The 20,815-nt window shown below is 41.1% G+C and overlaps 2 protein-coding genes across 2 annotated transcripts; both read right to left on the reverse strand.

Moving 5' to 3' along the window:
• Nucleotides 1–822: 822 nt before the first annotated feature.
• SMPDL3A (sphingomyelin phosphodiesterase acid like 3A) lies at nucleotides 823–13,757 on the reverse strand. Its single transcript, XM_030448062.1, has 8 exons — nucleotides 13,317–13,757; nucleotides 11,692–11,905; nucleotides 10,064–10,208; nucleotides 7,020–7,116; nucleotides 5,566–5,744; nucleotides 4,357–4,537; nucleotides 2,517–2,641; nucleotides 823–1,335 (listed from the first exon to the last, which is right to left on the reverse strand). The coding sequence occupies exons 1-8, from the start codon at nucleotides 13,420–13,422 to the stop codon at nucleotides 1,024–1,026; spliced, it is 1,359 nt and encodes a 452-aa protein (XP_030303922.1). The 5' UTR covers nucleotides 13,423–13,757; the 3' UTR covers nucleotides 823–1,023.
• A 2,337-nt stretch (nucleotides 13,758–16,094) lies between these two features.
• On the reverse strand, nucleotides 16,095–19,755 carry FABP7 (fatty acid binding protein 7). The gene is made up of 4 exons (XM_008497331.2): nucleotides 19,573–19,755; nucleotides 18,675–18,847; nucleotides 17,915–18,016; nucleotides 16,095–16,457 (listed from the first exon to the last, which is right to left on the reverse strand). Exons 1-4 carry the CDS (start codon nucleotides 19,643–19,645, stop codon nucleotides 16,407–16,409), a joined length of 399 nt encoding a protein of 132 aa, XP_008495553.1. The 5' UTR covers nucleotides 19,646–19,755; the 3' UTR covers nucleotides 16,095–16,406.
• Nucleotides 19,756–20,815: the final 1,060 nt, after the last annotated feature.

Consider the following 20,815-nt stretch of genomic DNA (forward strand, 5'->3'; position numbering starts at 1 on the left):
AGTTACTCTGGAGTAAAATTACATAGAGTAGGGTCTGTGTGGTTTTGTATTGAACAAATGTTCCAAAAGTATAGCTCTTGATGTGACAGAAAAGTGGGGAAGGGTCTTTCTTAGTTTTACACATTAGATAAACAGCCACTTTAATATTATCACCTTGTGCACATATTTAATCACAAGAAGAGGAAGTGGTCTGTACCATTGTAAATTCATACACGTGATAATCTTAACATGGAGTATTAGACTACTCTGTGAAAAAAGAAACCTGAGAAACACCATGACAAACGCATGTTTACCCGTGCTGTATGCAAATGTATAAGCTGTGTCTCATTAGTGATGTTCATTGGTTTAAACCTGATTTATGCTGCAGAATCTCATACCTGGAGAATGCTTTATCACAGTACCCATGTACAAAGATTGACTATAGGAGAAAAGATTAAAATTTACAGGATGGAGATTTATGTTCCATGTCACTTTCATGTTGTCATTAAAATATGCCCCTAAACAGAGGCTGGGTTAAGGGGCTAAGGTGGAAAAGGAAACTTGGCACAGGGAGATACCTAATACTGGCACTGCATCAACAACAGAACTGCACTCTGGTCTCAGCAAATGTGGGTTTTGGAGATTTGAATTTGCAAATAGTGGCAGCAAATGGTTGAAACCTGCCCCTATAAAAATCCCATGGCATGCCATGGCCTGCATTTACATACCCTGAGAAAAGGGTAAGATTTCTGAAAAGCTGAGTAATTTCTATTGCCACATATGGGGATTCCTGTTACAGAGGGTACAGGGCACTTGAAACAACATTAAGTATCTAGCCACCACTACATAGCGACTAGATGTTTATTTAGATGTGGAAGAAAAACATGTTTACAAGAAGAAAGATCTAGGGACATTGATTGCTTTCCTGAAATTCAGAGAAATCCCACAGGCTCCCTGTCAGAATGAAAGTGCTTGAGCAAAAGGATGAGCAGTTTCTTTAAATCACAGGTTAAAGTCAGTGTCAGCACAGATTGCAGACAGGTTTCATCTCCATGCTGCTTCACGATTTATACAATCTATGTATGAGGAGTAATCTAAATATTGGATTGCACATATTTGGCAGGTCTTGCACCCCTCTTCACAGACAATGGTTTTGTCATAACTCACAATGAAGTTACTGTAATACTGCTCAAACAGCGTGCTGTGTGGCACAGACAACCGCTTGGCCATTTCATATAGGCTTTCTGGCTTCAAGTCTTCAATGCCGTAAGCTTTAGTCAGGATGTATTCTAATTTCCAGTTTGATTCATTTTTCTGGTTGGCATCTCTGAGGTCCAAGTAAAACTGCCAAAGATCCTACAGTTAAAAAAAAACAAAACAGAAAAGAAAAAAAGAAAAAAAATAGGCATGGCTGCATTGCCTTCTTCCCTGCTTCATTAAGTCTCTAGAGTGATACATTGATTAGGAAGCTGTCACTCCTCATTATTCACAAATGAATAGAAGGTCACGTCCCACCCCAAGAGCTGGGCTTACACCCAAAGCTGGTACTCGCACTGCAGTAATGGCAGGGGGATGGGGAGGGTAAGAAAAGGAGCCACAAAAGGCAGCAGTTGCAGTGTTAGAGGTCTTTCCGGTGCAAACAGTAAACCAAACTCCACTATGCTCATGTCTGCTTTAAGAGTGGAGCAAAGGAGTGAGAATCAGAAGCTTCTTTTCTGCAGACACTGTATGAGGGGCAGAATTGACAGAAGAACAAAGGCCTGTGGAGAATTTAAGGGAAAGGGAGAGGTGGAGATGCAGGAGTGATATCTGGACAACAAAGAAGCAGCCTGTATTAGCATAGGTCTCCTGGGACAAAGCCCAGTCCCAGTCAAGCTTCAGGATGCATTTTCACTGAACTGAGTGAGGTCCAGATTTTACCCTGAATTACACAAGAGAATTATCTGAGTTACTCAGAGCCAAAATAAATATACAGTATTTACCTCCAAAAACCACATGAGACTACAGAATAGAAGTTACTGTACTTCCTTCCTTCTAAATATAGTTATAATTTCTTATAAACAGAGTAAACTCTATATAGGAATGTGCATGACTAGGAAAGACATGGCACGGTTAAAAGTGCTTTTCTTCATCTGCTCTTCTACACCCTTTTAAAAGCATTTTATGGACTGTATCCCAAAGCTCAGGCTATCACCAGTAAACAACATTGGTATGTAAACAAGCCCAGGATTTAGGTGAATCTTTTTCACTGCTGCAGAGCTCCCTGCAAATAGGTTAGGACTCTGCCCAAAAAATTTTAGACTGTCTTTGATTCTAGGTCAAAAAATATTCCATACAGAAGTACTGGATAGTCCTGCAGGCACAGAAAGACTGACCAAGTTCACTTTCAGATTTCCTTTCCTTTGCCCAGAAAGAAAAACGAAGAACCACCAAAATTCCAACAACAGCCATAATACTACAAAAGCTGACATCTTGCTCTCATTTTTTAATGACACTGTATTTCAAATCTTAAACAATGCTTTAAAATCTCCACTTACCAGCAAGCTATAATCAAGAAGATCATACTGATACAACCTGACACCAGGGTTATTGGACTCCATTTGCCACACATTCTTCACTGGGGTTACAGCAGGTGCCACAAACAAGGAGTTCACTGGCTTTTCTGCAAGAAGAGGGAAGGTAAGGAAGCAGATTTCCTTCAATCATTTCTTTCTCAAACAAATGTTGTACTAGAGAACCATTACAGCAAGCAGCAGTGTGACTGGCTGAGGTACAGGAGCATTTTTTTTTCCCTGGATTAGCTCTGTCACTGTGACCTCCTTCTGTATTTCCACTGGATAAATTCAAATCTGTGTAAAATACCACAGTACATATTCCAGTGTGTGCCAGTTGTTTATCTTTACTAGAGGCTTCCCACCAACTCAGCCACCTGGGCAAAATATACATATATATGGAAAGTCTCTATTTTGCATATTTCTACTGAAGAAATATTCTAGACTTGTAGCTGCCATCTCCATTCAATGTTTTACATGTTGCTTCATGTTTTGTTTTGGGTTTGGTTATATGTATTATGTTGATATTAGAAACACCTGGGTATCATCATTTGACCCTGACTTCCCTCAGCTATGCTAGCCCAGCAGCAACACAGCCCAGTGTGAACACTGATCTTTACAGTGACTGAAACATGAGGATGTACACAGGATTTAGTAAGACAGAGTATGCAGCTAAATACATTGAGAGGTTCTTTGTACAGATAAACTCAAGCTGCATTTAGCTACATGCAATTTCACTGTTCAAATTCTGTCAAAAGATGCAAAATTATTAAAATAATTTCAAAGCAGTTAATTGCACTTGCAGACTGTAATGACAAGGAACCAAGATCAGTCTGTCCTGAGTGAAATGGACAGCAGTAATGATTTTAGGCACAAATGGGACATGGTACAGAAATATGTGGGTATAAGGCTGCCTTGAGTACCATTTTAAAAAATACAAAAACACAGCTCTTTCATTAGGGCTGGATTCCTTTAACTGGAGATTAATTCCGTTACAGTGTAATACAAAAAGGTAAATAATTTAGAATACTGTCACCCCAGTCAGTATTTTGGGCATTCCTTTTATGAGTTCACATAAAACATAAAGAGCCAATTAACATTTGGGTATTTTACATAAACCAAGCAATGGACTCCTCACTATTATATGGTACAGACACAAGAGTTCTTCTGTTAAAAATGTCAGGAGTGCTCCATATGGTCACGCCCATGCTTTAAAACTAAGGGATTTCAAAGCAATAAACAAGATTTTCAAACCTGGGTGCTTTTCTTGAAGGGAAATTAGCTGATCTAAGTGATGCAACAGGCAGAGAGACTTTATTTCCCCTGCCTCCTGCTTACCCTTATCTTAATTAACTTTGAAGCAGCAGGGAACTCAGCAGAGAGGCACAGTAATGATGCAGGAAACACAAGAACACAGAGCATGTCTCGTTGGCCTGAGAACATTCCCTTTGACACATTACACAATAGCAACTAGCTAGTATAATTTGCCCGTGTCACTGAGAGAGTAGAGAGGAAAGACTAGAAATTCTTGTCTAGGCATACACATTCATTAAAAAAAGAGGAAACTGTGGAGTCTCTTCTAACTTTAAAAAAAAAAAAAAAAAAAAAAAAAGAGAGAGAAAAAAAAAGACAGTCTGCCTTGTAAGGGTCTCTGGGGAAAAAAAATGGGAGTGTGTGAGGTTTGAACACTTGCAGTTAAGTGTCATCATTTCCCAATTTCCTTTTTCAATTATTTATAACAGAGGCTGACTAGTAAGAACATGCAAGAAAGTATTAATTTACTTTTAATTGGGAAGAAAGAGATGGAGGATTCAGCACTCATTACCTTCTTCATCCAGGAGGACCATGATACTATCTCTATGTGTATGTCCAAAAAACTGCCCCGCAATAACACTACTGTATTTCCGAAAAATCTTTACCAGTCTCTCATTGTAATACTCCCTGATAGCTGTAGTATTCCTTGCATATGGCAAGTATCCTATTGGTACATGTCCTATTATATAAACCTAAGAAATCAGATACAAAAAGCACAGTTAGCATTTGTTTGAAACTTACACTGTCAGGGGTAACTTACAGGTAGCTACCATGATTTCATAATAATGCTATCTTAGAAATGGCATTCTGAAAGCTATAAATCACAACGGTTTTGTAATACAAACTACAAACAGAACATTTAAATTCATAATGAGAAGAGATTAAAAAACAACAACAAAGCAAATTATCAGATTATTTTCTTGTGAATTCACTATATTCTTGTCAGAAAGTTCCAATAAATCAATGTGTGATTTTAGGTCAAAGGAAAATCTGATAATTATTATGAATGAAAAAATAAGCTAGTAGGGCGGGACTTCTGACTTGGTTCCAACTGCACGCACCAAGTAATATGCTGCAGGGCTTCTTATGAGGAAGGAAATATCTCCTTTCTCCTGACTGTAACAGATTTCTTTTAATTACAACAATGTAGCAAATTGTAAACATGTTTCAAATTAAACACCTTTTCTGGTCAGATGATGATCCAATTCCCACAGCAATCAATCAAACAGAAGCCAACAATTTATAACCTCACTTCAAAACCTGAGTATTGTAAGACATTTTACTATAACACTCAAATCAGAGCAATTGCTGTAGCTGGCTAAGTTTTATGGTTGACAAACTCCTTTTTTATTTTTTTATACTTGTAATTACATAAAAATCTAAGTGAAATATGCTAGGTTTTGTCTTAGGCCAATGGTGCATTTTAAAATAAAAGGCTCTGAGTAGAGTACAAAGTAAGAAACAAAAGTGAAAGTATTAAGTATTTTCATACTGGTTTCTAATTTGTGATACTGCATTCAACTACTTTATTGTTGTCATATAACATGCATATTCAAGGACATATTATTAAAAAATTAAATTTTGAAATTTTAGTATCCTTGGCAGCATTAATACTCTTCTAGAATCATGCTTATATTTTCACTGCCTCTACTTACTGCTCTTTTTTTCCTTTGCAAAGCTTAAACAAATAACGCTGATGGGTTCTGCTCACAGCTCCTACCTTTTCATTCTTTTGTACAGAGGTTTCCAGTATTGCCTCCAGCCAAGCAAACTGGTGGGCTGGGTCAGTGACATTCACAGTTACAGTGTTGGGGCTGTAATACAAATTTGTGTTCAGACTGATTATCCTGAGTGACTGAGAGCTACCACTGGATTCAAACAGCTGCGTGTAGAAGCCACCTGTGAAAATAACACCAACATCATCTCAAAAATGAAAGCCTTCAAAGCACTTTAGAGTGGATATACAGCACTGACAAAATACTCAGCCTTACTCTTCCTAATAAAGGCAAATATGTCATGTTTATTCGAGCCACGCATCACCTTATCACAACAGGACATCTTAAGAATCTGGTTTTAGTAATATTTTAGTGGAACAAATTGACACTGAAACTTATATGAAGTCTTCTCTCTCTGTAATTGCCTTTGTGTTTATTTGACAGCTTTTATATGCAATTATCCAAGTGGCATGCAAGAAGTGCCCTGTAAAATTTCTTCCACACTGAGAAATGCAGTAACTGTTGAAGTCCACATTTCTTGAAATAGTGCAAACATAGGCTCCTCCATGGAGAGCTGTTTGAGTTTAGTAGCCTTGTACTTTGAAAGTCATGTCACTTCAGACTGGAATATGATGAAAAGTAAAGATCACATTCTCGGTCCAAGCTCCTAAAGCTTTCCATAGCATACAAAAAACTTCTTCAGTTGTTCCCATTTCATAGTTCATGGACTTCAATGGGGCCATGGTAACAGAGCTATAACAAGATCCCTTAACTTCAGGTCTGTCCTTTTAAGTTTTATTTTTCCTGTTAAAGAGTTTCTACTTCTACTCTTACCCAGAGTTCCTTCCCATTCAGGGCACAAAAACATAAGTTAAACTTCTAAATCCCTAATGTTTGAGCAGACTGGAAACTAGGTTGAACTTTTCAGTCCTTTGCCAGAATGAAAAGTCATAATTAGGATATCAGTATTCTCCCAGTTTAGTAAGATGGACACAAATATGATGCAATTAACAGTATAATCACTGAGACTACGGGCTATTATAAATTGAACAAATATGTGCCTATTCAATATGCTCCGAAATACACACAGTATCAAAAGAGAAACAATATTTTATCATCTTTTTAACAACCAAATTTGAGTCCTCTTGTGCATCCTACATCTTTTATCTAACATGCATTCTATGATCTTGAATGCAGTATTTCAAATGTATTGGTATGAAGGCAATAAAACTGTACGTGTTGCAAGACGCAGTTAAGTATTGCATCAGAAGAGAATAAATGTACCCTAAAGTTAAACACTGCTATTCAAAAAGACAAGTAACTTCTTCCAGGAGAAGCATTACAGATAATCCATTGTGTTGATTCATCCTACAAGACTTAGCTAAACGAATCGGACAGAACTATAGAAATATTAGTTCCCTAAGCCCTAGCTTTACAATGCATTACGGGTATATTTTACCTTTTCTGAAGGTATTGATTGCTTCATCTGTTAGCCACGGTTTCCAGAAATCTGCTACAGCATTGTAAACTTCACTGGTAGTTACAGGAAGCTGATCCTGTGAGAGAGAGGAGAACTGGCCTAAGTCTTAGCATTCAAACACACAGACAAAAAAAAAAAAAAAAAATCACTAAATTATCCCACCTGCCCTCCTGTGTAACATTTAAGTGTTTCCAGTCACCACCAGTAAGCACTCAAAAAAGGAGAAGAAAAGACACTTCTGAACATCCAGTATTGTAGATGAGGTACAAATGACTGAACTTAGACCATAATACATGGCGCTGTTAAGGAACTGATTAACTAATGCCAGAAGCAGGTCAAACCTTAGGAACACAGTAAACTGGAAAACCATACATTCTGCACATTTAATAAATACATAAATGGAAGTTACAAAGTCTAAACATAAAGTTTTTTGGAAGAAAATCTTGAACTTAGGCTCCTTTTTCAGTAGGTGAATTTTTCAAACAATTTGGGGTTCATTGTAGCTTTCCAAAAACTCCACTGCTACCTTAAGAAACATTCTGGTGTTCTTCACAAATATTTCCACGATATCCTGTAGTTCTACTAACAAAACATTTAAAATATAAAGTTTTTTGTTAATGTTTTCTCCCACTGGCTCTAATTAGGACTGTAACACCCTCTGGTCTAAGCCAAGTAATGTTCAAGCACCACACGTGCTAAAAGCCATGCTTTCATCTAACTCTTACAGAAAGATTCTAGCCTGTCCTTGCCTTTCCTATAATAACTGCTTGGATTCCTGGTGCAAGAATAAAAAAAAGAGGTCAAAAAATAGGAACAGTATTACAGTGTATGTTTTCTTACACATAAATTTTGACCTTTCTAAAATCTCTGAAACTAAACCTACACTATTAGAGGCTTAGGCACTAAGTCTCTGTCTAGGAGTAGTGCAATCAGAACTCTGCTCAGACATCAGTTGCTTGCAGTGCACAAATACCACTTATTAAGAAAGCTTTGAGCCATAACAGTTCAGCCAGAGCTAACAGTCAGTAACAAACACAGCAAAAGCTGCTCTTAGATAAGAGGCAATGTTATGGACTGAAGGTAGTTTAGACTCAAGCTAGTCAGGGCTCTGTGAACTTCTGGATTAGACTGTAGTACAGCTATTTGTTTTAAAGAGGGGCAAGGAGGTGAAAAAAATAAGACTATGCAGAAAGACTGAGGTCACAATATACAATCTGAAAGGTATCCCAATGCCTGATTAAGCTGAGTAGTATTTTTAATAGGCTCTGCAAGAAAAATCATCCAAGACTGTTAAATTGTTAAGACGGACAGGTCAAAACAAAATAGCAATAAAATTTTTCAGTGCATGGTGAGCACACAGCTTTCACACTTGCTCTGGAACAGCCTACAGTGTGTGGCTTGCTCCACATTGCTCCCAGTCTCCAGGACGTTTGCCAAGCATGTCAATATGAAAAACAGAAATGTCATCAACAGCAGAAAAAAAAAAAAAAAAAGCCAACAACCTGAAATGACCCCATAGTGGAGAATTTCTGATCCCCTACTGATGGGTCTTTTTCAAACAGTAACAAGAACAGTATGCCAGGTTCTGCACATCAATGAAGCCTGCCATTTCAATGCAAAGTATCACAGTAACACAGAGAAAATGAGAAGTTATTTCATTCAGCAGCCTGCTACTAAATACTATTCGCTGCCTGCCTGCCTCTCCTGATCATCTTTTTTCCATCTTCAGATTTATTTTCACAAGCAAAACTCAGATTTGTTGGACAAATCACTACATTGTCTACAAGGTTATTGTATATGGTTTTCTCCTGTATCAAAGTAGATTGCTGACTGATAACTATTACCAAAGGAGACTTCAGTTAAGGTGTTACTTATCAAAATACTTCATCAGTGGTTTCTGGTGAACGAACCTGGTTCTTTGTCAATGCATATGACAAGGTGAAGCTATACTTCCGAAGTAGGAACAGGAGACACTGAAGTCTCTACTTGGTTTGTGCACGCACATTTCCATCATTTGTTTAGTTTGCCTCTAACATTTCCCTTTTCCCTCTCTGATCAGCTGTTACTCTCTGATTCAGGAATCACTAACTCCAGCAATAATACAAGCAATAACAGAAACACCTACTACACCAAGATATACCCTGACAGACCTAACAAATAACACAGAAAGCTGGAAAATAAAAGTCTTTGGGAGTGTGAAAGGGGGTTACTGAACTCCTACTAGGCATTTCAAACAAAGTATTTAGCTGACCTGCTCCACATCCCTTCCGATCCCCTCAGATCCAATGACAGAATTTGCTTCTCAGTCCATTATGCTGCCAGATCAGCCCACAACATGCTTTAAAGGACACATGAAGCAACTGTTTGCTTTTGCTATGCCAAGAACAATATTCGCAGAACACTGAAAGCAAAAAAACACTGTCCTCAGCTTCAGTGGTGCACATATCCAGTAAATTGTTTATGCAAGCATTTTTAAGCGCCCCATGGGGAAGAAAAAAGATCTATTTTCAATAATAGCAGCAAAATCATGGGAACATTGCAGACATTCTGCCATTAGTCTGATAAAAAACATCCATTGATGACAGCAGACAGGCTTCCAGTAGGCCTTACCACATCTTACCACATGCTCACAGATCCACCAAGAATGTAATTTTTGATAGATTAAATTATTGTACACACATGCACGACTTACAGAGGAAGAAAAAAATACATGTATATTAACTAGGATGAGACCTGGTGGTTCTAAGCCATGAGGACAGATTAGGAGCAAATTTGCATGACCTCAGAAAATGTAGATTTTACCTGGCACCAGTATTTGATTGCGTAACTTAAAAGAGAGAGAGATGTACTTTCTAGGCTTGATTGGAACTATTTAAATTTTAAATGCTAACTGAAGAATGGTAGAATACTCTCTCCAGAATAATGGTTACACAAATTTAACTCCTGAATTTTCATGCCTGGTTCCTGAGGGGGTTAGGAACACAGTCAGTAAAACACATAAACAAATTACTAATTTGTTTTACCTGTGGCCAGTAGTCATGATTGCCCAAGGCTGGGAAAACCTGAAGATCTGGAAAGAAACTACGAATTGTAGAACTCATATTGCCAATGATGCTAATGACTAACTTTGTGGAAAGTTCTTTTATGGGAACATGAGGAGGGCTATCTCTGAAAAAGGAAAAGGCTTTGTTAGCAAAGGTTTATTAGCAACATAAGTAAAGACAAAAAATTCTGCAAACACATCTACATTCTAGCATGTAATACTACTATAGACTCCTTAATTAAAAACACTGTTGCCTAAAATGCCCTCTGTAACGGCTTTTTAAAAGAAAAAAGAAAACAAAAACAAATAAGTAGTCTAATGCTTGTCCTATGATTCACATTTATCATAACTAAAATTTCTTAGAACTTAACTCCATTGTTTTGAGGTACTGTACAGTTTAAGTTAAAATCTTCCATTACCTGCACAACCTTATGAAATTATTCTTCCCCTTTTAACAACATCCTGTAGAAAATTAAGTACAATAAGACAAGTGAAATAATCACTTGTCTTTTTATGTTCGTATTTCTTAACACCCCCCTCCACAGCAAAAATAAGGCACGTATTTACAGCATTCTTTCTAGCAAAAATGGCCCTGCCATTGATAAACAAACTAGCTCTCACAAACACTCAGAGATAGTAGTGTCTCTGATAAACAATCCATTGATATGTACAATTAAAAAAAAAAAAAGTGATGGTAGGATGGAGAGTTTTGCGAAATTAATGCTACTTTTACAAATACCTAGAACGTAACAGGACATGGTGTTACCAAGTTATTCATATATCTCATGTCTCCCTTTCACACTTCCTTCTCCAGATCCACTGCTAAGTCACACAAAGAAAGTACTAGTACTATTTTGCCCATATTCTAATAAGTAAGATTGGCATTGGAAAGGTGAACATTTTTCTCAAAAAGGGACAGTACACATCCAAAATACTGCAATTAGAGACTACAAAACCATCCTTTCTTCAGAAGCACATGCAGCTGTGAGTGATAGGAATGATGACACACTATCTACACCACTACTATCCTCCCCCTAGCTAGCCCCCGATCTAAAATTATCAGGCTAGCCCCTGATCTAGAATTCATGCAGAATGCACTGAACCTGAACTTTATGCTCTTTAGAGTATATACGTATAAAATATACCATTGCTTGATTCTAGTTACCTCTTAAAACACCAAATATAAAGGGTATCTTCTAAAAAGGGATGTACTTTAGATTTAATGACATCAAGACCTACAAAATTCAATACCTCCCATAATAATTAATTCCAGTCAGCTATTCCTCTGACGTTTCTTCTTGCTTTTTCCACTTCCCAGCCTCCCCACACCATTTCTATTGACTTATACTAATACAGTCGTCTGGCGTATGTCCCACTGAATGGTCCATAAATTTTCAGAAATTATTACAGAGATCAAAATCTGTTCCTGAGGTCTTATATATATTCTCACTCAGTCTTCTACTTATTAGCCATTCAGACAAATTTAAAAGTAGCATTTGTGAGATACTAAACTCAGATCTGCTATGCAAATACTAACTTGTGAATTACTACACTATATGGCTACTCAGCTGTTAAAAGTTTTAATGGCAGAGTGGCTTGAACACTTACCCTGTCCAAATCATGAATGAAACCTGCTGTTTCGAGTCCTTCATGAATGCAAATGCTGACAAAATAAGTTGATATGGAGAATCACACAGAAAGTCTCCAAAAGGGCCTGGGTTGGAGGCATTGGCTCCTTTGGAAGAAGAACAAACTTTGGTGCGATCAGGGGTAATGTGGTAAGTCGGATCTAAGTGTAGGTCAGATACATGCCAGAACTGCCCTGTTTTCAGAAAACAAAGATTAAAGAAAATGCATTATTTGCATTTGAACTGGATATCCAGGGGTAGTGCTGAGGTTGGTCTAATTTGTCTACCATTAATGCTCCTCTTTCAAGTTCTGAAAAGCAGAATAAATTTAACAAGTTTTTTATTAGCCCATCTGCTAAGTGTGGGAGTTCTGCATTCCTGACAAGAGTCCTTCATGTAATCTGCTTAGAAAAACTGAAAACAGAAGCAGAGGCATAGGTTTAAGCTTTCCAGCAGGAAAAAAAAATGGAAGTAGTTAGGGACTGGAAAATCAAATCAGCTCGTTTTCATTGACAGCAATATGAAAACTGGAGACTAGAGGTGATTGGACTTCTCTGATCCACCTGGAAAGAGAAGGAGCTGCATTTTAATCATTTTTTTCAGATATTCCCTGGCTGGAAGCTACTACAGAAGATCACAGCCTAGAAAGAAAGGCAAGAAACGGCATGCACGCAAATTTTTCAAAGCCCTTCTTCTCCCCAGCAACCACAGTAGCAGAAAGACTGAGCTGCTCAGCCTGGAGAGGTGTGCCACCTTACCTACTCACTGCTGTTAGCTGACACATTCTCAGCCACTGCTAATTAGCACTGCAAGGAAAAGGGAGCTGAGTAGTACAGGAATTTGGTAAACAAGATGAACTAAGCTTGTGAGCCTTCGAGTTTCCTGTAAAATATGACTGGTTTCTTTCTGCCAGTTTCCCAGCACTTGGGAAAGGCCCACCATGTGTCTGCGGCGATGCTTGTGAAACCGGGACAGATAGGAATTGATTCTTCCCAAGGGCACATGCTCACCCCGTGGCAGGGCAGGCACCAGGCGAATGGACCTCGGGGAGTTTTATTTCAGGAAGCAACGACCCGCAGCGATATTCCCAATCTGCAGCGCTGTCAGCTCCTACCAACAGCAGACAGGGATAGGCCGGGGCCACGCTGCCAGTGTGCGCGTACAGGCAGGGAAATCACAGGGAACGAATATCCTGCGGAAACCATTCCCGAGCACCCACCTCCGAGCGCTACCCACCTAACCTCCCGTGCCTGTACAGCCCTGTGTTTATTTATCTATAAGCCACATGAAGCTGCGGCCAGTTGGGCCAGGGTGTACCACTGCAGCAGTCCATGGGCAGGCAACAGCGAGAACGGGACAGGAAGGAAGCACCAGAAGGGAGCGAGCACCCCGGGACACCCCAGCCGCCGGCCCCGCTCGCTGGCACCACGGACGGGTGGGCGGCGACCTCCGTCCCGGCCTCCCCTAACCGGGGGAACACCGGCAGCTGCCGCCTGGGGCCGGGCCGCTCCTCACCCGCCTCCCTCGTCCCTTTACGTGCCCCGGCCCCGCCGCCACCCTGGGCAGGGGCGGCCCCGCTCAGCCGCTGTAACCCGGCGGACTCACCCACAGCGGAGCGGGGCTGCGGGGCGGCCGGCGCCGCCTCCAGCGCGGAGCAGAGCAGCGCCAAGCCGAGGGTCAAGCGGGCGGCGCGTCCCCCCCGCAGCGCCATGTCGGCCGTGCCGGGAGCGCCCTGACCCACCGACGGCTTCACATGTGACCTCCCCAGCACGAAGGAAGGGAGCAGGAGCGGGTCCGGGGTGGCTTGTGCAAGCCTCGGCCCTTCGGTGCCTCCCCGGGGCTGCCGGAAGCCGCTACCGCGCCCCGCCCGCCCGGGGGCCCAAAAGCCGCACCGGTACGGTGCCCCAAGTTCACTGAGGGGCGGCGGCGGCCGAAGGGGATTTGGGGGGTGGAGGAGGCAGCTGGTACGGCCGCAGCCAGCGGGATTAGGGGTGATCTTCAGGTGGTGCCACCCCGAGTCAGCTCTTAGACGCCTGAGGACCTGGTAGGAACCAGCCCGGCCGCCAACAGGGCTCAGTTCATGGCACCGACAGATTTGAGGTGGCCTCGAATGAAAGAGAGGGGTGGAAAGGTGGGAGTCACTTCCCAGCTCGGGCGGCTGGCGGGCCTTGGGGCTGAAAGACCCAAGCAAGGCATGAAGCTTGTGGGGGAAAATCCGTACCCCCCGGGGACAGCCATGGCCCCGACCACGGGTGCCACCGACCGGCAGAAGCGCCTGTGAGGTCCAGCAGCTCCGAAGCGAGGCCTAACCCTGTCCCGAAAGTTTTTTGGAAGGAAGGTGTGAAAAAAAACCACCAGAAAAAAAAAACCTCATGATGGAAAAAACAAACCCCAACTGATGAAATGCGTCATCAAGTACAACCTTATTACAGCTGAAGAAAAATGCTGAGGTTTCTCATGAATAGGAGTCTCTGTTGCTAAGGGTTTGTGATAGCTGAGCTGCCATTTATCGCTGAAGTTGGAGTAGATTCTATTGAGGAAGAATACTCGCTGTGTTAGGAGCAAACCAGAATAAGGATGCTGTGACTGCCCCCAAACTCCCTGCTTTCTGCTCAGATACGCTTTCCAGGACCCTGCAAAGCCATTTTACCAGCAGCTGGAAGTCCCATGTGTCACTCTTTTCCTCATTTTTCAAGTCCTCTGAGTAGTGCCTAGGCGTTTTGTAGATACCATATCTCCATTTTTCCCTATTTTATTTGACATCAATATTGTTCACTGTTAGAACAGCAAAAGACTTCACCAATAAGCTTCATGGTGGTTTCATGTGACTTTTAGAACATACGTATGTAGGGGAAAGTAACCTTTCTTTACAAATTATTGTAAAATATTTACCCTTCAGGGTGTATTTGTGAACCAAGGCTTAACAATCTTGGCATTCCTTTCCTCATATTCAATAAAAATGTTTTTTTTTTTTAATTCATGACCTCAGGAATCACTTGTGAAAATGAATGGCAGTAATTGGGAACTCAAGTGTGGCTTCCCTGGAGATGAAAGAAAAGGATCTCTCCTCTCTGTGGAAAGGAGTGGCTGGGAAAGACAGTCATATGGCAAATGTACCCACAGGCAAACAGGCAGCAACAGAGTGGAGACAGATGAAAGCTGTATTAGATACTGAAGCTTAGGATTAAATGAGCTAAAACTGAAGGTCAGCAGATCCTGTTTAAACTTAACTTGCAGTATAACAGCTGAAACACCCCAAAACAGAGACTGCAGCTTCCCATACCACTGGAGAAAGCTCTGCTTTTCATTTCTTTGATGAAAAAAAGCCCTTAGATTTGAAAAATTATTAATATTCACCACATAAAACATATTTATCATCATAATTAAGAACTATCACTGTTCCCCACAAAACAGACTTGGATGTTCCATTCAGGCACCTTCTTTAAAAAGTAAAGCAAACAATTAATTTTGTATGTGTGTTGGTTAGGTGCCCTAGTTGTGGGCACCTCACTTTTCTCAGGTAAGCGTGGTGAGCTACCCATATTATCCTAGCTATCCAGGGGAGCAAGAAGCCACTTCCTATGGTACCATGTAGCACATCTGGAGAATGGCACAGTACAGCAAGCAGTAAGCCTGGGAAGTGGGGTAGGACTCCCTCCTGCACTGCCCTCTGCAGCCATGGGGCCCAGAGTATGGATCAGCTCAATGCCACAGGTCAGCTCTGCCTTTGGAAGGGTGTAGGTAGCTACACCTCTATGTGGTCCACTGAGTCAGCATGTCAGAAAACAGGACTCCTCAAACAATCTCCCCCATGCTGTCAGCAGCCTGTTTCAATTTCCTAGGGATATGAAGTATAGGGCAGGTCTTCCCCACTGGTCTTTTAGGAAATATTCCTCAGGAAGAAGGTTTTAATTTTTCTTTTGAGCAGCATATTACTCACACAGTTCAAATTATCCCCTGTACATATTAGCTATGAGACTACAGCTCCTCAAAAGGGAACATTAGAAGGTTGGCCTTGTACTTTTTTTCCTTTTTGTTTTCCTCCCACTTCATGAGAGACTAATGAAGAAATAAGCTTTGTACTTTTGGTTCTTCCAGTACATAAACAGTTTCAGCTCCTCTCTTCACTGGGAACTTATACATGCTAAGGCTTGAGCCTCTCCTCTGCCTACACACATAAAGACAGGAGCTTCAGATTTCTCCAGCAAAAAGCACTGAGGTAGAGTAAAGGCAATTTTTCATTTCCTGTGTACTCGACCATCACAGAGAGGCTTCTACAGCATTTTGTACCATATGCTTTTTCTGTTGTCTAACTCAGAAAAATGAATTTTTGACAACTCCTTCCAGAATACTGGTATCTTGGCCCATTAAATGCAAAGTGAGCACAGGCTTAAAAAAAATTTAATTTGTTTCATCTGCATTCCAAAACAATTCAAATATGTTCCATTTACTGTAAAAAAGAGAGGCAAGTATTTCAGAAATTTAATGCCAAGTTTAACCTGTTTCACTATACAGCACAAGCTTGCCAATTTGCTGGCATAGTTTTTTAAAAAAACAAAACCAAACAAAACACCCCGCCCCCCACCCCCAAACTCTTTATTAACGTTTCATGCCAGAAATGTGCATTTTAGCTACGTTCAGTTATGGACAGTACCACCCATCAGAAGTAACATCTGGACAGAGGTCAGGTAAACTCTATGCTTTCTCATAGTGGCGAACAGCAACCACATCACCAAAGGTGAGAGTCTGCAAGTCCAAGGAAAAGACAGGCATGTTAGATGCTGGACCATTTCCTGTAACAGCACATATTCAAGAAGTCCATACTCCAGTGAGGTTGTTTGACATTATGTAATCTATAGAAGAACAAGTTAGTCTCCAATATTGGGGTTTTAAAGTAACATGAGGCAAAATGTCAAAGTTATCCTACAATAAATGTAACTTTCGCCTTGCTACTTTCAAATCCAAGAGGTATATAATGCTTGTTATACAAGGCAACTAAAGTGAGACTTGAAACTACTGGGTTTTTTCCTAATTTTGTGAATGCAGTGTCTTAAATACAGCATTGGTTGTATAAAGATTATTAAATACTTCTTTCCCCAAAGCTGATCACAAAATGTACAATCTAAAAATCCAAGTTCTCTATACCTATATTCTATATGCAAGCCATATACTTAGTGGTAACTTTCTATTAAAATTAATGCATTCTGTGCACTCATAGCTAGAACTACCAAATCTTTTAGGTACTGCAGTTCTGCAGAATACAAATCAGTGTGTGTGAGCTCTGGAAGTAGAACAAGGCTTCTCACCATGTTCAAATTCCAAAGGAAAAACTTTTCTATATATATGTGTAGCTGTTTCCAAAAGCAAAGCATGCATTTCCCCTTGAATCACTTGTCACTTTATTTTACACTGAGCTAAAGTAAGGTTTTAATTATTGGGAAGTCTCCATCCATACAGATACTCTCTGAAGTATCTGGACAACAACCTAACTTTTCTCCAATGGCCAAGATACATAAATTAGTATAGCTGAAGCAGTTTTATTTTTGAAAATTACAACTCAAAAATAAGCATGAAAAGTGCCACCCTGGACATTATATAATCTGCAACATTAATTCACCTCATACTCCTGCTCCTGAAAAGTCAGGAAAGGAACGTGAATTTAAAACAAGACTTTTCTTTACACAATTGCTGTTTGTTCTAGTTTTAAACAGGATAGGAGGAATAAACCTTTTATTATTAAATATGAAAATGCAATATTAAAATTCCTGCAATATTGTAATTTCATTTTCCTAGGGAAATATTTGTCCTGTGTAATTAAATATTACTTATGCGTGCACATGTAAAACAAGTTTTTAAGGAAATTAAATTAGCACTGGCAACAATAGATCATTGTCTATATAATTAATAATTTTTTTTTCCAACTCACTGGGACTTTTTTTTCCTTGTATATTTACACAAAGTCTACAAAGAACATAAATGCTCTGGGAATCTGCAGGCTGGCCTGTCTAAAACTACTATCTCTTTTTCACATGCCCCTAAAACAATATGAAAACCAAACCAAATATTTGAAAAATCTCTGCTAACTTCCCCTGTGAACTGATTTAAGGGTTTGTGTGTAAGGAACACTATCTGTTCATAAAGCTTGAGATAAATGTGAGGAGTGTTTGCAGTGTATATGATCACTCAGTGAGCTTTATACTTACCATTACCATTTTGCCATCCTTTATTTCTCTCACAAAGTTTGTCTCTTTGCCATCCCACTTTTGTACGTGCACTAGCTTGTCTCCATCCAGTGTTACAACTGACTGCAAGATACCAAGAAACAAAGACATTCATTTATTTGAGGTACTTGGGACTCAGCTCACACATTCAGCAAGCACTGTTCTGCTGAATTCTCTTCAACAGATGGATGTGGATCTAGAATGATAAAGTAGTCCCAGCCATTTTAAAGCCAAGTTCATGAATCATCCTCATTTTAAGCGTGATACATTTTAAGCTCCATACAATTTCTGTTTGTATCAAAGGATGAAGAAAGTTGTTTTGAGTCCCGCTCTCACAACCCACTGTTTCAGATGTTCTATGATATGAAATATCACTCATGTTATGCCCCCAAAGATGCAAGGAAAAAGGGCATCTTCCCATTTTGACTGAAAAAAAGTTAAGCCAAATGGAATTTAGAGTGAAAGAAAAGTGGGCAGCTAATAGAACTGTTTGACACAGGAAGGCAGAGAGGGGGCTGGTGACATAACACATTGCTTCAGACATGACCTGACATTAAGCAGGCAAACAAGATGCAATTTTGTCTTTTTTTTTTTTCCCGTCCTTCAGAGTGCTGCAACTGGTAGTCGCAGGAGTTACCTTTTTTTTTTTTTTTTCCTTTGACCCTACCAGATACAGCCTTGGGGGTGGAGATGAGTGGAAGAAGAGAGAAAACAAGCTACCACAGCCTGAGAGTTCACTTACTTTGCAGTTTCTGTCATCAGGGGTAGTTTCATCAAATTCCTCTCCAAGCTTAAAGCAGATTTCTGTGTTTTTGAAAGTGCTTTGAGTCTTGATCACTACTTTGTCCCCCTCACTGCTGATAATCACAGTGGGTTTAGTCACATTTCCCACCTGTCGTGTTGCAAAACCCACTCCTAGACCATCAAGGGAAAAGATAAATCTATCAGACATTCGTTTTGGTTTGGGTTTTTTTTTGTACATTGAGATACAACAATCTCTTCTCCCGCTCTACAGCCTTAAATTATCACAGTGAAATGCTACTTCGTACTTTGCTTGTGCGCTTATGCCTCAAGTATCCACCGGTACTCCACCACGCAGGGATGTAGCAGCCCCAGTATCCTCCTCCACCATCGAGCACCCAGATACGGAGCCCGACATGCCCGACCGTACCTCCTTCATACTCCTCTTTTTTTTTTTTTTTTTTTTTTTTTTTTTTTTTTGGTTTGGGGGTGGCTTCTGGGTTTTCTTTTGTTGTTGGTTGGTTTTGTATTTTTTTCTTTTTTGTTTGTTTGTTTGGGGGGTTGTTTCAGTTTATCGGCAGACAGCATTTGCACTTCTTTCGTACGCTCTCCCTAACTCGGGGTCATCTCCCCAGCAGAACCGCTCTCACACAAACACAACCCGCACTCCCCCCCCCCCCCTTCCAGCTGAACGACCCGCATCGAATTAAATCTGTTAAGAGTTGGGCACAGCCGCCCAAACCTCCCCCTTCTCTGTAAATACCTTACCTACACCTCTGGCACTAAGGGTCAGAGTGGTGACTTTTTAATTTTCTTTAAATTTTTGTTTGTTTGTACTAGGATGGGACGAAAATCCCAGCTCCCCTACCCGTGCCCCGCTGCCTCCTGCCCGTACCTACCGAGCGCCTTCATGTACTCGTCGAAGTTGTGGCTGTCCACCAGCTTCCAGGTGCCGCAGAAAGCCTCGACCATGGCGGCCGGCTAAGGGGGTGCCAACAGCGCTACCGGGGGGTGGCGGGGAGCACCGCTGCCGCCCCGACGCCCCGCATTTAAAGCCGGCGCCCGGCGGGGGTCCGGGAGGCGGGGGTCGGACATGTCCCGCCCCCGCCGGCCGAGCCCGCAACCCCGGGACACCGCCTCCCCGCCCCGCCGGGGGAGGGACGCGGGGTCCCCCCCCGGGTAGGGCCGCCCCGCAGACCGGGCACACAGCGGGAGAGTCAATGGGGGAAGGAGGAGGGGCTGTCCCTCCCGCCCCTCCGCACCGGGGCTCCCACCCTCCGCCGGCAGGGTGATCCCTGTTAAAGTAACCCGGGTAACGAGAGAAGCGGGCACCAAGCGTGAAATACTCTGCTGAATAAACCTACAGGAACGCAAGGCTACTGCAGATCGCCCCTTCTACAAGCTGTCCCTTGAGGATTTTCAAGCCCGGTTTGGTGTTGGCCAGGCACAGATCCGTGTCCCCCACCATCATAGGGCATCTGTAGGGATGCTGTCTGAAACTGGCATTTCCTTGCTGCAAACAGCATCTTACCTCCACAACTGGCAGAGTCTGGAAACTTGCAGGAAAAGATCTTAAAACTGTCCCATCTAATACAATTTTTTTTCTGCTGCTAGAGAGGGAATGTTTTCCTTCTTGTTGTTTTTCTTTGAGATTCAATGAAGGCACTAGGTAGTCATATTTTCTCTTGAGTATTTTTCAGAAAGCAGTCTGTTTCCATGGGACAGACAAGCGATGGTGATGGTTTTTCCAGACCCACGGGCTGGATGGGTTCCAGGGTCATGAATCTAGTTCTTCAGCTCTCATAACAAAAACTCAAATGTTAGGTGAAAGGCTTTTTGTGGTCTAAGAAGAAAACTTCCAATTTTCTACCTGGTCCAGTCATAAGAAATATAAATAATTATGAATATTTTCCTAGTACTTTTAAATTAGCCCTTGACTGTCATTTGCATTTCTACTAGGCTCTTGCAGCCTGGCACATTCTTTGGCAGTGATCCTTCTGATGGGATTTTAATTTAATTTGCCACTTTTCCACCTGCTCTCAGAAAGAATTAACCCTTTCCTGAATCAAGACTAGGAATATAATTCTAATGCCTTATGCCACACAACACAGTTTTCACTAGTCTTGAAAGCCTAAGGGTATG

The sequence above is a fragment of the Calypte anna genome, chromosome 3 (assembly GCF_003957555.1).
Source record: "Calypte anna isolate BGI_N300 chromosome 3, bCalAnn1_v1.p, whole genome shotgun sequence".
Classification (NCBI taxonomy): Eukaryota; Metazoa; Chordata; class Aves; order Apodiformes; family Trochilidae; genus Calypte; species Calypte anna.